Source organism: Phyllostomus hastatus, unplaced genomic scaffold, assembly GCF_019186645.2.
Source record: "Phyllostomus hastatus isolate PE091 unplaced genomic scaffold, TTU_PhHast_1.1 phas_contig_152, whole genome shotgun sequence".
NCBI lineage: Eukaryota > Metazoa > Chordata > Mammalia > Chiroptera > Phyllostomidae > Phyllostomus > Phyllostomus hastatus.
The window spans coordinates 5046902-5064723 of NW_025333622.1; the positions used below are offsets into that span (position 1 = coordinate 5046902).

At 35.7% G+C, this 17822-nt stretch overlaps 1 protein-coding gene across 2 annotated transcripts in view; it reads right to left on the reverse strand.

The window, feature by feature from the left end:
• Positions 1-5862: 5862 nt before the first annotated feature.
• Positions 5863-17822, reverse strand: part of CUNH12orf50 (chromosome unknown C12orf50 homolog) — a 28550-nt gene continuing 16590 nt past the window's right edge. Inside the window, exons 7-13 of one of the 2 annotated variants that reach the window (XM_045830651.1) lie at positions 17114-17224; positions 14664-14771; positions 13176-13292; positions 11650-11754; positions 11200-11403; positions 8849-8941; positions 5863-5888 (exon numbers count right to left, since the gene is read on the reverse strand). In XM_045830651.1, coding sequence (XP_045686607.1) covers positions 5863-5888; positions 8849-8941; positions 11200-11403; positions 11650-11754; positions 13176-13292; positions 14664-14771; positions 17114-17224 — 764 coding nt within the window. The remainder of the gene's footprint in view (positions 5889-8848; positions 8942-11199; positions 11404-11649; positions 11755-13175; positions 13293-14663; positions 14772-17113; positions 17225-17822) is intronic. The other variant, XM_045830652.1, reaches the window with a different exon arrangement.

Below are 17822 nucleotides of genomic sequence, written 5' to 3' on the forward strand. Positions count from 1 at the left end.
CCCCTCCTCCTCCCTCCTCCTCCTCCTCCTCCTCCTTCTTCTTCTTCTTCTTCTTCTTCTTCTTCTTCTTCTTCTTCTTCTTCTTCTTCTTCTTCTTCTTCTTCTTCTTCTTCTTCTTCTTCTTCTTTTCTCCTTCTCCTTCCCCTTCCCCTTCTCCTCCTCTTTCTTCTTCTTCTTAAAGCAAGCCCTTTAATATTTGTTGTTATACTGGTGGCATTAACAAACTCCTTTAGCTTTTTCCTGTCTGGAAATATCCTTATTTCTCCTTCAATATTAAATGATAGCCTTGCTGGGGGAAGTAGCATTGATTGTAGATCTTTGTTTTTCTTATCCTTGTATATTTCCAATCACTGCCTTCTGGCCTGAAATGTTTCTGTTGAGGAATCAGATGACAGTCTAATTGGTGCTCTGTTGCATGTAACTATCTGCTTTTCTCTTGTGGCTTTTAGGATTCTCTTCTTGTATTTAAGGCTTGTCATTTTGATTTGATGTGTCTCAGTGTACACCTCTTTGGGTCCAACTTGTTTGGGACTCTCTGAGCTTCTTGAACTTGAGTGTCTTTTTCCTTCACCAGATTAAGGAAGTTTCCAGTCATTATTTCTTTAAATATGTTCTCAATCACTTGTTTGCTCTTTTTTCCTTCTGGTGTTCCAGTGATGAAGATGTTGTTACTCTTTGTGTTGTCCAAAATGTTTTTTAAGCTCTCCTCATTTTTTTAAATTTTTGCAACTCTACTTGGTGTTTTTTTCTACTTTGTCTTCCAAATCACTGATCTGATACTCTGTTTCATCTAACCTACTATTCCTTCCAGTGTATTGTTTCAGATATTGAATTCTTTATTTCTGACTGATCCTTTTTTATGGTTTCTATATTTTTCATGCTATTGAGTATCCTTACAATCATTACTCTAAACTCTCTGATAAATTGCTTGCCTCCACTTCAGATAAATCTAACTCTTCTTTTGGAGAATTTTCTTGCTCTTTCGTTTGGGGTATGTTTCTGTCTTCCCATTTTGGCTGCTTCTTTGTATTTGCTGCTGTCTACTAAGTAGATCTGCAAAGACTTTGGTGTAGGCCTTTGTCAGACACTGCTTGTGACTGGCCCTGGCAACTGGTTTGGAGCTCTCAGGAATCAACAGCTGTGGCTCCCTCTGCTGGGTCAGTCTTATTATGGTGAAGTGGTTTCTTCAGTCTGTCCATGGTTATAAGGCCTCTCTTCAGCTAATATTCGGATGGTTATTCAGGATGATATCTCTCAAATTTAGTTGGAATTCCACACTGATCCAGGGAGGAAGTTAGTGTGGCTTCCACTTACCCCTCCACCATCTTTGATGTCCAGGAACATAATCTTAAGGATGATTTTCTGAATTGATTCTAAGGTTTCTGTAATTGGATCTCTATTCTGATTAGATTCAGTGTCACTCCAATAAATTCAATAAAATTTTTAAAAATTGAATGAATTGGTAGTTATGAAATAGTCACAGGGATGTAAAGTACAGCATAGACAATATAGTCAATACCACTGTAATAACTATTATGGTGTTAGATGAGTACTAGATTTATTGAGGTGACCACTTTGTAAGTTATATAAATATCTAATCACTGGACTGTATACCTGAAACTAATATGATATTGTTTGTCAACTGTAAATAAAAAAGTATTTTTTAAAAATTGAAAAATTTTATATACTAAAACTTTGTCAATTACTTGTATAATATACTTCATACTAATCCTTTCACAATGTGTATAGTGACTTAGAGCATATGGAAGTTCTTAATTTTAAACATATCAATCTTTTAAATTTTAAATGTATCAATCTTTGTCACTTTGCCTTGTGCTTTATATCTTTCTTAAGAAATTCTTTCCCACATTGTGACTAAGATGTTTCATATTTTCAAATTAAATTTAAAGACTTGCTTTTCAAATTTAAAAAATAAATTAAAAATAAAGACACAGATGGCTCTACTTCTAGTGGTAAAGAAAGCACTGACAGACCATAGTGGGATATGACAATAGAAATATGCAAAATGTCACAATTGGTAACCCTATTCAAACACTGTAAGTCCTAGATGACCATGTATATGATACCTCTGGACATTTTTGTCAAGTTAATAAATACAATGATATCGGCTAGTTGCTCCTAATTTCACTAAACATAGTGAGGAAAGAAAATGATGAGCTCAGGGATTTAAATTCCTAGTTCACATGTGACATAAATGACTGAAAGCTTCTATGCCTGTCCTGAAAGAAGACCCTCAACTCCCATAGCCACAGGGCTTTGATTGCTAAAAAACAAATCCAGAACGTCATCCTGAGAGTGACTACATTACAATGCAAATTGAATCCTCCAGTCTCACAAGTCATTTACTACTCAAGTAAGGGAATTGACTGAGAAGGAATATCATCCTGAAAGTTGGAACAGGGACATGTAGGAAAATTGTCACGAATGGGATCTAAATTCTGATGAGGCTTCTTTACCAGTAGAAGCAGCCTCTCCTTCCGCATTTGAGATTAACCCTGAGGCACTTGCCATGCAAGACAATGCTGATTACTCTCAGGGCTGACACCCTCCATGGTTCTTTGCCCCTAGACTTATCACTAGACTCAGGGCCACTAAAGTTGAGGTACAAAGCATGACCCATAAGGAAGTACACTGCACTCCAAAAGAACTACTTGGGTTTTGTAATATATATGGACGGAATTCCTGGGAATACATGTGGGAGTGGATATTAAAGATGTAGGATAACAGTAGAAGGAACATAAAATTGTAACAGGCCTAATTTGTTGACATGGACCCACTAAGCAGAGATTCTGCATTTAATGTTGCGGCTCTCAAGGAGTTAGAAAGGTTTTAGCCATTTGGTCGGTTCTTTGGTTGGTTGACTTAAATATGGAATAAAAGCTGGTCCAGAGTGAGTGAGCTACAAATGCCACACCTGCCTTGGATTACTGTCAAGGAAGGAATTTCAAAGGCTTAGGGTGATTGAAATGTTAGAGTGAATTTGTCATTTAAGGCCAACTTGTGTACCATGGGTGGGTCCAAAAATGACATTCAAGCCCTAGTTCACATTTTGTGTGCCCCCCCCCATTCATATGTTGAAGTTCTTACCCCCAGTACCTCAGAATGTGACCTTATATGGAGAGTGGATCCTTACCAAGTAATCAAGTTAAAATGAGGTCGTTAGGCTGGGCTTTAATCTGGTATGACTCATGTCTTTATAAAAGAGGAAATTTGAACACAAAAACATACTTATAGATAAAATATGATGTGAAGAGACACAAAGTGAAGACAGTTCAAGCCAAAGAGATGGGCCTGGTGCAGATTCTCTCATAGGCCTCAGAAAGAACCACCTTTGCCAGTACCTTGATTTCAGAGTTGTAACTGCCAGAATAATAAATTGCTGTTGTTTGAGCCACTCAATTTGTGGTGCCTTGTTATGGAAGCTCTGGAAAACTACTATATGAAACATCCAAAAATGCTGCATTTTAAGACTGGGAGAATCACAGAAAACCTGTCACATTCATTGAAAGCTTTTGTATGTGCCAGAAAAGCAACTTCCCACCACTGGCATCATAAATGCACTACTTCTATGTTCAGGAATCAGCAAACATAGCTTCTCACTGGCTTACTACACTTTTTGGTTGTCCACTTATCTCTGTCAGACTAAACTTTTTCTTATGTTAGGTAGGTTTTGCTATATTTTTTCTTCTCAGTTACTAGTTTACCGCATTTAAACCAATTTCATTTTCCCTAAATCACAAATAAAAACAAGGTTGATTAATGCCATCATCAACTTGGTTCTTTAGACAAAGTATATAATAGTAAAAATTTTCACGTATTCAGTAATAATACATATAGATACACATTCAAAAGAATGGCATCTAAGCCCTCCTTTGCATTTTTCTCATTCCTCATTGATGTGTCAGCCTTTTGAATGTAGTAAAAATACACATTGAGAATCTGTACTTCCAGAAAATCATCTTAAATCACTTGCATAGAACCATTCCTTCTTCATCACTAGTTGACACTTTGGAAGGAGATGATCTGTTTCTGAGGTGTAATTATAGAATATTTCCTATGAGCCTCTTTCTAGTCAGCATTTCAACTCAGCTCTTTTCTTATATCCATCTCAAATCTTTCTCACCAAGACACTTTGCTGGTAAAGTATTAATTTCTATCTAAGCTATATGGAAGACAAAATGACTGTATCCTCATGTTTTTGAAAGTGGGTAGACAGAGCACCTTTAGAAGCAAGGAACTAAGATTTATTAACCCACAAGCTGAAATCAATCTTACAAAAAAAATTTTAAAGATTTTATTTTTAGAGAGAAAAGGAAGGAGAAAAAGAGGGAGAGAAACATCAATGTGTGGTTGCCTCACATGTGCCCCCTGCTGGAGATCTGGACTGCAACCCAGGCATGTGCCGTGACTGGTAATCAAACCAGCAACCCCTTGGTTTGCAGCTCGGTGCTCAGTCCACTGAGCCACACCAGCCAGAGCTAAAATGTTTTGAAATATTTCTAAAAACCCTGATACCCACCCCCCAATAGCTTTGAAAAAGGAGCTAACAAAACCACAAGATGAATGCAAATGTAAGTAAAAAGTGTCCCAAGTCTCAGTGAAGTTCTGAGCTTTAATAAACTCAGAAGTATAAAGGCCACAAAATTACAAAAACATCATTTGAAAAATTAATTACTTATATTGCTCTTATATTTGTTAAGCTTGAATAAAATTTTAAGTTTTTGTTTCAGTCACTGCAGATGAGATTTTTAAATTACATTAAACGTGTTTATTCAAGATACAATTTCTAAACAAGCACAAAAGAAATTGAAATGTTTTCAAATAATATCTCCTTTTAAGCATGCATACTTCTGCAGTTATAAAAGCCTTAAAACCTTACAAAGTCTTGAGACTCCAGGTTATTAATTCACTTTTTGTATTTAGCAAGTTCTTTCTTCCAATATGATTGTATAATTTTTGGTTTCATAGTAGGGAAGTATTTATTTTTTAATTTTGAATGTAGCACATAACAGATAGATTGTGTAGTTGCCAATAAAAAGACATTGTTCAGCCCTGTCTGGTGTGGCTAAGTGGACTGAGCACTGGCCTGGGAACCAAAGGGTGGTGGGTTCAATTCCCAGTCAGGACACAGGCTAGGATTGGAGGCCAGGTCCCCAGTAGAGGGTGCATGAAAGGCAACTACACATTGGTATTTCTCTCCTTCTCTCCCTTCCTCTTTCTCTAACAATAAAGAAATAAAATCTTTTAAAAAATTGTTCAGTAACTGCCCTTCACGATAAACCAATATGTCTCTTTCCACAACATATCAAAGTGTATTTCTATTGTAATTCCTTGAACATACTCATCACAAAATAATAACCCTGGGACTTCATTGAATTCATTTACACTTTATATGTGTTTTATTGCTGAAGGCCTAGCTTAAAACCTAGGTAAACAAAGAAAATGTGAGATTTCTTCTGTAAAGAATATTGCAAAACGAAGATAAGAGGCACAATTTTATTTCTCAATCTGTGAAATCTAAGTTAGTTTACAATTAAAGAATGATTTTAATTGTCAAACTTTTAAAGTTTATTAAAGGCTTGTGGCAATGCATCAATGAATTTCAGACATATATAAATACACAGGCAGCTGTTTGTAATTTGCATTTTTATCAGTTGTGAAAGAGTACAATGTACTTCCTGCATCTTATTTTCAGAATTTGCATTAACATCTTTGGCTACCCATTATAAAGTGGGGAGTACTTGAATATCTCATTCTTTGAATTTTCATTTTTGATCGTAAATCAGATAATGTCTGGCACTTTCCTCTTTTCTCATTTCTCTCTTCTCTCAACCTCCAGGTTTACTTGCTCCCATTTCTTCTTGGCTCTAATAAAACACACAAAATATTTCAATTATTTTCTTTTACAGTATCTTCAGGGTATCAACATTTTTTCATGTCCTTTGCTAATTACCATACATCTAAAGGCAAAACAAAAACTAAGCTATTGCTTTAATTAATACATTTTCAAAATGCCATTCAAACTAATTTCACTTCTTTCTGAAGCTTACTGTGTTTTGAATTTGGATGGAAGGACAGGAAGGAATGGGTATAATTTATTTATAAGGATGCACCACGGAGAACCCAGAATGAACAGAATGAATGTTCCATCCTGTGGAGTCAGGTACCTCCATTCACACCAGCTATATCCCTATCGGAAAGGACATGTGGCCTCAAAGAAGGCTGGCAATGAGAATGGCACCTCTAATTGTCTTGGGCAACTTTTCTCAATTCCCAAAACACATTTTCCTCTCCTACTGCATTATCCACAAAGCATCCAATGAGATTTTTCCAAAAGGTTCCTCTTGCGCATTTATATTTCTGAGTCCTTGGCACTCAGATATTTCTTAGAGAAATAGACTACTGGCAGCTTGTGTGTTCTGCCTCCTGTTTCCAGCAGTCCAACTGTCCACTGGGAAATGCTGAAATTGCTCCCCTGTGTCTTAGTGGGAAATACAGGGGAGGAAACACAAGCTAATCTTTCTGTCTCTTCTGATGATGATGAAAACAGTTGGAAAGGGTAAGAGTTTGGGGGTTACAAATTTCCCAGTCAAAAGCTTGGGTAAATAAGAAAACTAGCTTTATTTTAATATAACTGTTTTTGATTTTTGACTGTAAGTCCCCTTTCTGCCTGACGTGAAAAAAAAAAAACTTACTGGTCTTTTGCACATAAACTTTATCCAATTCAGTGATTGCTTAGTTAATTCACATTTATATTTCAGTCACATTCAGATTTGAAGTTCTTTCTCAGGGTTTTTCTCTCTTTTGCACCCCTCTTGCAGCTTATCCCAAATTCTAGGGTGGGGACAGGGAATAATGGGTTTGTCATGTGACAACTAGGAAGAAAATACCATCTCAAAAATCGTGTGCCTCAACAAGGTGTGGACCATGTGCTGCTGAATGGTGGCCCACAATCTCCCCCGCCCCCACAACCCAGGGATTGTTAAAAGGCATATTCTGATTCCTTGGGTATGAGATGGAGATTCCACATTTCTAACGAGTTTCTAGTTGATGTCATTGCCGGTGGCCCTCAGATCATACCTAAAATTAAAAGGATGTCATTGCCGGATGATAGCAGAACATTCTGTTGAGATTCCAGCTCAGCCTTCTCCTGTGATAGAGCCTAACAAAAAGGCATCTTCCTCAAGCTATACCCTCAGTCCCCGCTGGGAGAGTTTGTGTAGGCCGATTTGTTCTCTCCCAGGAACTCATTTTTACTGAAACTTATGGCAATATGTGATGCCTTCCTGAGAAAACCTGGAGCTTGGAAATCTCAAGAGGCTGTCTCCCACCCTCTCATGTTAGATATGTTTGCCCTCCCCACAGCCCCACCACGAGATGACATTGAGAAACACTCTCCAAAGCATTCTTCCCCTAGGCTGCATCTGGGAAGTGCAATGCAGATCCTCTCTATGCTCAGATTCTTCCAGACTTCAAGGGGAATTCTATCACTGATCTTTCTACACCTGGGGCCTGCCATAGCTGGAGGTGGTAGGAGAAAAGAAGGGGACAAGTGGCTTCACACTATATCCGGTCTCTCACTGCCTCTCCACACCCTCCTCATTACTCTCCAGATTAAAAGAAAAAAGTGGTTTTGTCACATCAGGTCACATCCTCTGTCACCTCCTCTTTCCTGCGTCATACATGGATGGTACATGTTTCATGATCTGAAGTGATCCCTCCTTCTCCCAGATCCTCTGTAATTCATGGCTCATCAATGTGTGGTTAACCAAGATTTCCATTGATTTTTTTACTTTTTCCCCCTCAAGAAAAATTAAGCGCCATAATATGTTAAAAACCCACAAAATTAAAAGAAAACAGTCAATTAAATTGTGCTGCAAGAGAATTTTTTTGCAGTATGATATGTTTTGAGGATAGGAAAAAAATTGACTCCAGTACACACACACACACACACACACACACACACACACACACACACACAAGTCTGCATACTTTGTCAGAGTTGCAGTCAGAAAAATTCAGAGAAATGTTTTAGAAGATCCCAACTGTTTACTTTAGAAAGGGGCCAGTTTCTAGTCTGGATATGATCTGGTTCATTCTGGGAAGATTTTGTATAAAAAATAATGGATGATTGTGAAAGTTCTAGGCTACTGATTTAGGTAGGACTCCCTATTTAGAACTTTGTCTGAAAGGTTTAAGTTTCTGAAAAGTTACAGAAACCATTTACCCTGCGTGGTTTTCCAAACCTACTAAGCCAGGCTCAGGATAAGCTTGCAGAAGACCCAAAGCTTTTTAGCAAAAGAACCACCTGAGGTCAATCTGCTACAAACCCCTACATTGAGGAGATTCCTAGGATCTTCATACCCTCCTAAAGAACAGAGCACAACCAGAAGGAGACCATAGTCATTATAAACTTCTGGCCTGAAAACTTCATCTTAGGGACCCTATAAGTCCTCTACAACCAATATCTGTCTATGACAAAATAGAGTAGAACTTTAATATTTTGCATCAAGATATAGTTTTATATATGTGCTTTGTAGTTTAAGAATGCAGTTTAACATATATAATCTTGCTATACTTGTAGCTAATAGAGGAATATGTCAAGAGATTTCTGATAACACATAAAAGTAGGCAAAGCAAAAGAAAACACAATAAGACAAAGTAAAATTAATTGCCAGGAGAAAAAGATCCACATAACTGCAATTAATTATGTTCTTATATACTATGAAAATTTTAAAAATTTTCTAGAATATGTTCCTTGAGTATACAAATGTATTCTTTATTTTTAGAATTGTGTGATACATTAAAATCTTTAGTAAATATTTACCTGTATATATCTTTTTAGTTTTTGAATATGTTTTTGAAAAAGGAATTCTTTTTTGCCAGGCTGAACCATTGTATGATGTTGATATATATTTATCTGAGAAAAAAGACTGAAGTTAAATATTGTATAACTTTAAAACCATATTCTAGGAGTATTCTAGGAGTGTTTCAAATTTCTAAACATCTCAGAGGTGAAATTATCCTCTAGTTCATTTTACCATTACAAAACTAAGAGATCAGGGACACAAGTGAGCTTATTAAGACTATTTAAGATATCAGTGAACATGGTTACACATGTCTTAACTTGCTGTCCAATTCCTCAGGTAAGGCTCTCTCCCATGTGACTAAGCTAGAGGAGAGAGTGGTAGGTAGATGTAATAAAAAATACTTCTTTGTCTTGTTTTACCTTGATTTTATACAAAATTCTGCTAGTATTTGTAGGAAAAAGAGAAAGAGAAAGAAAAGATGGAAAGAGAAGGGAAGGGAAGGGGAAGGGAAGAAAAAGAAGAAAGAAAGAAAGAAAGAAAGAAAGAAAGAAAGAAAGAAAGAAAGAAAGAAAGAAAGAAAGAAAGGAAGGAAGGAAGGAAGGAAGGAAGGAAGGAAGGAAGGAAGGAAGGAAGGAAGGAAGGAAGGAGGAAGGAAAGAGGAAGGAAGAAGGAAGGAGGGAGGGAGGAAGGAAAGGAAGGAAAGAAGGAAGGAAGGAAGGAGGAAGGAGGGAGGGAGGGGGGAAGGAAGGAAGGAAGGAAAGAAAGAAAGAAAGAAAGAAAGAAAGAAAGAAAGAAAGAAAGAAAGAAAGAAAGAAAGAAAGAAAGAAAAGAAAGAAAGTGAGTGAAGAAAAGAAAAAAGAGGAAAGGAAAGGAAAGGAAAGGAAAGGAAAGGAAAGGAAAGGGAAAGGGAAGGGAAGGGAAGGGAAGGGAAGGGAAGGGAAGGGAAGGGGAAGGGAAGGGAAGGGAAGGGAAGGGAAGGGGAGGGAAGGGAAGGGAAGGGAAGGGAAGGGAAGGGGAAAGGAAAGGGAAAGGAAAGGGAAAGGAAAGGTCATTCTGGGAGGTACAGCCCTATTCCCTTTCCTCTTCAAGAAGCGGCTCCCATGATGGCAGATTGCTCTACCACTGTGAACTCTCTGTTCCAGGAAACCAAAGCATTTATATACTTACTTGGTCTTTAAATATCAACTTTCCTTTAACAGCTCTATATTTGAACTATCATTGAACAGTGTTGTATTTGTGTTTTCAAGTATGACTGTGCAACTATGATTCTCAAAGTCTGGTCCAAAATAATACTAAAAGTATATTCGCTTTTTCCCATGTTGACATTTGCACTAATGACACATAGGTAAGAGTGAGTATAATGGTGGCCACCTTAACACAAATACGGACAATGGCACCAAACTATTCCGGTAGTCATTGCTTTCTTCACAGCTGTCTACTCATGGTAAAGTATAATAAAATTAATAATAATGTAATAATAGTAAGAAATAAAATTTTAAAATTACCTAAGAATATTATTATTTTTATATATAAGTCCATACATCATTTTATTTTAAAACAAATCAAAGAAAAACAATTTAAATAAAGCCAATTTCAGTTTAAATTATAAAAGAAAGGTGCTAAGAGAGACAAAGTTTTAACTTACATTTCACAAAGTATAAAACATTCAGAACTCCACTAACTAGACTGTGAACACAGGAAAATATAAACACACAATCTTTGGGAATTGAGTGGTCTTTCATTAGGTTAAGAAAAGTTAGACACAACTTTGAAAGAGCAAAATTCATCTGAGACAGGGGTTTTCTTCAAAAGAGATTTGGTTCCTTCCTCCCTTGTGGCCTTGTACTTCCTGACACATACTATGATTTTTCCTATTACAGGAAATGATTTAGAAGCAATCTGTGCATGGTGGGGAGAGATGAGAGGTTGTCAAAGGTATTGCAGTTAACCCTCAACCTAACCTTTTCAGAAAATAATCATGAAGTTTGAAAAAAAAAAAAAAAGCCAGGCACTGGCCTGAAAGTGATAACTGAACAATGGCACTTAGTGGAACAAGAAAATGTCAATCATTTGAAAACAATCCTCAAGAGTGAAATAAAGCTATCAAAGTACAGGGTACAAAGTACAGTGCTCTGACACACAAAGCTAAGAAGCTTCAATGTCAAGTCATCTGCACCAACATATTTTTTCCCCATATCCTTTAGATTACTCCTGAACGTGGAAGAAATCCTCCCACTAGTTTTCTAAGATGGTGGAAATGGCCTGGAAATAAAATAGGGAGTGGGTAGCAATGAAGATTCATTGGACCATCAGGAAATTCCATAGGAATGCAAACCACAGACATGAGTAAACCATATAAGTACCTCACCTGGACAGAGATTGAGTTTGGGGTCCTTGTTAACATTGACTTTATTGTTGAAGCCATTTGTGGGCCTGCTGCAGTGAGGTGCACTTACTGAGACAGTCCTGACAGCATCCCTCTGAACACGGATATAAGATGCATTGTCAGCATTTCTATCTTTATTATTGTGATGGTAACTCATTTTACTTTTTGGATTTGGTGTCTCTACTCCTGTAAAATAAAGTGGGGAAAGAGTGAGGGATAAAACAAGCTGCTTTCATACCCATAAATAACATTGTGCATATTGTGTTTAATAGCACAATGGAAAACAACGTAAGATGAAAGAAGAAACATTGTAGATGAGTTGACATTTAAAATAACATATTTCAGGTATTTATTTTTCAGATATAAAATATTATGTGATATTTAACTTCTATTCAAATTACAATTTAGAAATATCAAATATACAGACACTACCTCTCCGCATTCCTTGGCTGGGACAGTTCTTTGGTTCATCATAAACCCATTTTCTTTTTTTCACGCCTTTAAAATGAGGCTTCCTCACTGGCTGGATATCATTCACTTAGAGGAAATACAAAGTTTTAAAGTTTTTTTAAAGATGTTTTCATCTGAACATTACTGTTAGTGATAATTACATATCTGTACATTTACATGTCAAGTAAGAGAAAATAAATAAATTCACCACCCTAATACTTTACTTTCTGGAACAAAGGATGATTCATTTTTAAGTACCAAAAAAACCCCATCTTGAAAATAGATGAGAAAATTTTCAATCAGTAACAATCCTCAAAGAAAAATGCTTTTCTTCAAAGGAGGGTGTGGATTCTTTTAAAAGAACATAAAATTACATTCCAAATGTAATTATATATCTATCTCATTATAATATTATTTTAAGTAGTTTTAGAGTTATTTTTGAACATAAATTATTTTGCACATTTTAGCCAAATTTACGACTTCTGAAGAAATTGGATTAATGTAAAATACTTTTAAAGAATTTTACCTTATTTTTTTAAAATCTTATGAAGTTCTGTGTACAGAGACTCTTGTGAAAAAAGAATTTCTAAGTGCTAAAATCACTAGATTATTCACTTTTTACTTGGATATTTTTTCATAAAAAAGGTTGTATGCATCCTGAATTTTCCAGGAAATTTAGGGTATATTTCTCCAGAGACTCTTAAAAGAATTTAGTAGACAGGAGCATTTTTTGTGAGTTCTCTGTACAGAGATCCTGAACATTCACAAGTAAGTAATGCACAGAGAAAATGAACATCAAATGCACTGAGTTGGTTGCATTAGCCCTCTATGGTGAACTAATAAATGTCTTTGCCCTCTCATTCAACCTCAACTTTAGCATCCACCTTCAATGAAACTTTGATTCCCCATCTCCTGTTCAAATATTATGCTCCACCCTTACTTCAGGCTCCCACTCCTAGGATTTAGAAACCATGTTTTTAACAAGTGCCCCTAAACTGAGTTTCTTGGGGATGAAGCACCACAGCTCCTGAGTGCCTAGCTGAGATCCAAGAACATCACACAGCTTCAATGAATAAAATAAGAGAAAGGTGGGAAGGAAACAGACAGGAAGATTCGTGAATCCTAAATGTGTCACAAAAAGGAGCTCAGAGCACAGAATGGCAAGGAGAAGTCAACTCAAGAAAAATAATCCAAAATGTAATAAAAACCTGTCAATGTGTTAAATTCCACTATGTGTTAAATTAAAATGCACTAATTATGGAATCTTCTGAGAAGGTAGCATACTATTAATTGTAATACCTAAATTAAAATAGTGGAAAAGTACATTGTGTACTAGGACCTACATCACAATTCATTGCCAGAGTAGAAAAAATAGTGTCTTTAATTCTTAATCCTGAATAATTTGTAAACCATTCCTTTTTAATTTCTTTTTTAAAATTCTATTTCAAGTAAGCAAAACAAATCCATGCTGCAACAAATATGCCTAAGGCCAAAAAGAGAGCTCTCACTTGAAGAGGGGTCCTCTCTGCACTTCAAACTGATATTCTCAGTAGCATTTAATACATGCGTTGTAGGTGCTAGTCGGGTAGTTAGGGAGCACTTTGGATGAGGACTGTCCTTGTTATCTTTTAAAGCAAATTAAGAAAATAAAATGTCAGTATTAGTAAAAGAGGTGTCTCAGTTGGCATTTCACTTTTCACACATTATATGGTGGGCATACTTCTTTTAAAGTATACATGTAAAACTACAATGTATGCTAATTTTTAGAGTGCATTGCTGAAATTCCCTAATGCTGCCCTGAGTCCCCAAAATTTGTTACTTAAACAAAACATTAAAAATCCAGAAATACAGCTATTATCTTCAATATGTAAATTACATATTTGCGTCAATACTTTTAATAGGTATGCAAAAGAACTAAAAGGTTATCAATTTAATATAAAACATGCCAATTTAAATTGAGGTTCCAAAAATATTTTAAGTGTAAAAACATTCACTTTGCTCTAGGCTTCAGAGCAGGGCCGCCCGGTTTGGCTGCCTTCAGTGATGAAAACAGTGTACATCTGTGCTGTCTGAACTGGCACTCCCTAGTCACACGTGGACATTGCACACTGGCAATATGGCTAGTGCAACTGAAGAGCTGAATCTTTCTGTTCTGTTTAATTTTAACTAACTTTATCAGCCAAATGTGGGTAGTGGCTACTATTATTATTTAGCTTTAGAGTTTTTGTTTTGTTTTGTTTTTGATAGATTGGGCAAAACCTTTCCATCTCCAAGTAAGAGAGAGGAAAGAGATATACATATATTTTCCATAACAACTTTTTAATTTGATTACAAGTGACTTTTCCAATTCTTGAACACATTCAGTAGTGGAAAAAACAGTTGATGAAGTTGGTTAATACTTAGAGAATCTGTGAAGCCCTTTAATGACAGGATGCTGTAATGTTAACTGGTGACTGGGGGAGCTGCCCACCAGAGAGGCACCAGTCGGGGAGTCCTAAGCACGGTAGGGGCATGATAAAACTATAAGCATGTATTTTATTATCACAGCTCTTGGTTATTCACAGACTACAGTCAGTAATCATTATTAAATGGGGAAGTCATGGGAGTCATCCTGAGATTAAAACTCTTTGAAGTGTTCACAGACAAGGCTTTCTAAGAAAATTTAATTATACAGAGTGTATGATGTTGGAAAAAGAAACTATAAATGATGTGGTACAACCATTTAAGAATACCAACAACATCAGAGCTAGCAAAGACTCCTAGAAATGATGTTGCCCAACAGGCTAATTTTTCAGTCTAATCAGGTCAAGTGCCAGGGTCAAACAGGTAGGGAGAGAACCAGGCTGGAACCTTAGGGCTCTTGACCCCTATTTAGTGTACTTAGTGTTATTTTTATTTATTGCCTTGTCTATTATATGGTTTCCACAAAAATCAAGTTTTATGTTTAACATATCTATTCAAATTACATATTAATTAAAATTATAAGGGGTTATTACCTTTAGCATTTGAACATTTCAACATGGTGATTTCTTTTTCTTCAGTTAATGCTTTATTTTCATCTACTCCAAGCAATAGGATCCTCTGTGGAATGTAACAGTCACCTCCTATGACAACACCTTACTGTCAGTGGCAGTGATGGCAGAAAGTTTTACAAAACTACTTTTCAGTACAGGGTCACCCTCCTCTGCAATACCCGTTTTGTCCACTTCTGTTTAAACACTTCTCAGTGATATCATCCCCGTGTCAATATCATATACATTTAAAGTAATACATGTGCATATAGGTGTTTATGAACACACAGTACGAACACTTTCATACTGCTAATTGCAAAAAAATTTACATGGTCAATGCAATTAATTTTCCTTTAACATATAACAATCTTTGCTTCCATCTTTTACCACCCTTTACAGATAAAGTAAATATAATTTACCTTCCACATAATATCTTCAGATATATGAAAGCAGTTTTTGTGTTCCTTAAAGGTCTTCTGTTTTTTTTCAGAATAAATATACATAGTTACATTAAATATTACTTATCTATTTAATTTCCAGATACTTCAGAACACAAGTCACCCTTTCTCAACATGCAGTAAGTGTTACAAGTAACTGTTTTTAAAGGTGACACTCAAATGTAGGCTGCTCTGTACAGAAACTAGTGAAACCAGTATAATAATATATGACATTATGGAGTGTTCCTTTACATGTCAGACACTCCTCTGAGTACTTTGAATGACTTATTACATACACTTATCTTCTTATACTGCTCCTCATAATTCAACATGAGTTTCACCTTAGCTGACAAATGTTACTGAACAATTTTGAGACATTGTGACCAACAAAAAATATTTTTCTCCTACAATCTGTATCCTGTCAGGTCTTTACCAACTTGAAGAAAACCTACCATAATGCCTTAATCTTTTGTCCCTTGCTTTTAATAAGTCATTTTTTAAAAGTTAAATTTACTGGGGTGACACTGGTTAATAAGATTATATTGGTTTCAAGTCTATACTTCTGTGATACATCATCTGTCTATTGCATCACATATCCATCACTCAAAGCCAGTCTCCTTCTCCACCCTCTTCCCTCTGGTAACCACCATGCTGTTGTCTGTGTTTATGAGATTTTGCTTCTTTGTTGCTTTCAGTTTTACCTCCTACATATGAGTGAAGTCATATGGTTCTTTACTTTTTCTATCTGACTTATTTTACTTAGCATGTTATTCTCAATACCCATCCATGTTGTCACAAATGGCTATATTTCATCTTTTTTATGCCTGAGTAGTATCATGGTATATGTACCACATTTACCCAATCCCTGTTGAAGGATACATTGATTGTGTCCACATCTTGGCCGCCCTGAATAATGCTGCAGTGAATGTAGGAGTGCATATATCTTTGCAAATAGATGTTTTCAAATTTTAAGAGCAGATACCCAGAAGAGAGATTGCTTTGTCATGTGTTAACTCTATTCTTAATTTTTGAAGAGCTTCTATACTCTTTTACAAAGTGGCTGCACCAGTTTACATTGGCACCAGCACTGAATGAGTATGTCTTTTTCTCCGTAACCTCTCCCACACTTGTTATCACTTCTCGTGTTGATAATAGCCATTCTAACAGGTGTGAGGTGGTTTCTCATTGCAGTTTTTATCTGCATTTCCCTACAAGCTAGTGCAGCTGAGCATCTTTCCATATGTCCATTGGCCATTTGTATGTCTTCCTGGGAGAAGTGTCTGTTCAGGTCCTCTGCCCAGTTTCTAATTGGATTGTTTATCTGTTTGGTGTTGACTTGTATGAGTTCTTTATACATTTTGGATATTGACCCCTTGTCGGAGCTGTTTGGGAGAAACATCTTCTCCCATTTGGTTGGTTGCCTTTTTGTTTTGATGGCAGTTTCTTTTGTGCCGAAGCTTTTTAGTTTGATGTAGTCCCATTTATTTATTTTTGCCTTTACTTCCCTTGCCTTTGGGGTCAAACTTTAAAAAGGTCCATAAGTTTAGAACTTATGTTTTCTTCTATGTAACTTATTGTTTCAGGACTTATATTTAGGTTTGTGATCCGCTTTGACTTAATTTTTAAATTCAAGATTTTGTTTTCCCAGTTTGAGTGCATTTGGTTAAACTTGGTTCATTGTTCCAGCATATTAATTTCCAGTCATCTGTAAATTTTTTAAATATGTTTCCATTCATCCAGTCATTTAATTGTCTAAACACAAAGTCAATTATTCTACAAATATTGACACAGAACACATCAAGTGCCAGACATTCTACTGCAGGGATTCCTCTGTAGCAACTGACTGTGCACAGTTTCTGGCCTTAAGGAACTTACACACAGCCAACAATAAAAATGTCGAAAAGATTTTGATGAAACAAAATTAGTTATAAAAGAAAATTCAGACTCACTTATTATATAATGATATATTGAAAATCAACCAGTAATAACATAACTCACCTCCATTTTCAAAAGCAGCAATGTCAGCCCTTGGTTTCCTATCCAAAGATGCTTTTATCTCACTTTGCCTTTCAACTGAGCTAAGTTTTGTTGGAACTGTAAGACCATCCCCTAGAAAAAAAAAATTTTAATTACCCAGGAACCATTAGATGCTTACATAAGTTTGTAGTACTAATAAAAATAAAAGGCCTAAAGGTTAATGCAAGTATTGTTTATATAGTGATACAATGAACAATAAATTTATAAATATATGAATTTTTAAACAAATTGTATAATTATCAGTAAAGTGTCAAGCAAATTGATTTCCCTTATGTGGATAATTCATAATGACAAAAACTTAAGCAATTTAACATTATCTTGTGTGTATAATATAGATTATTTAATGTTTTATATAATGAATTTTTGTTATAATTCTTTGTTTATATGTACTTATTATGAACAAATTGAGTGAAATGTATTAATCTACTATTGACTTAAAAATACTAATTATACTGTGATAAATAACTTTCACCATTTTTCTTACACATCTCTAATTTTTACTTTTCTTTCTTTATTATTTTTTATTATTTTTCAATTACAGTTGTCCCACATTTTCCCCATTGTTCTCCCCTGCCCTGCCCCTGCTCCCATAGGCAATTAAAAGCAGAATAAAAGAAATACAAAAATCTAAAGAAACATGATTCTGGATTGATTCTAAACCAGGGAAAAA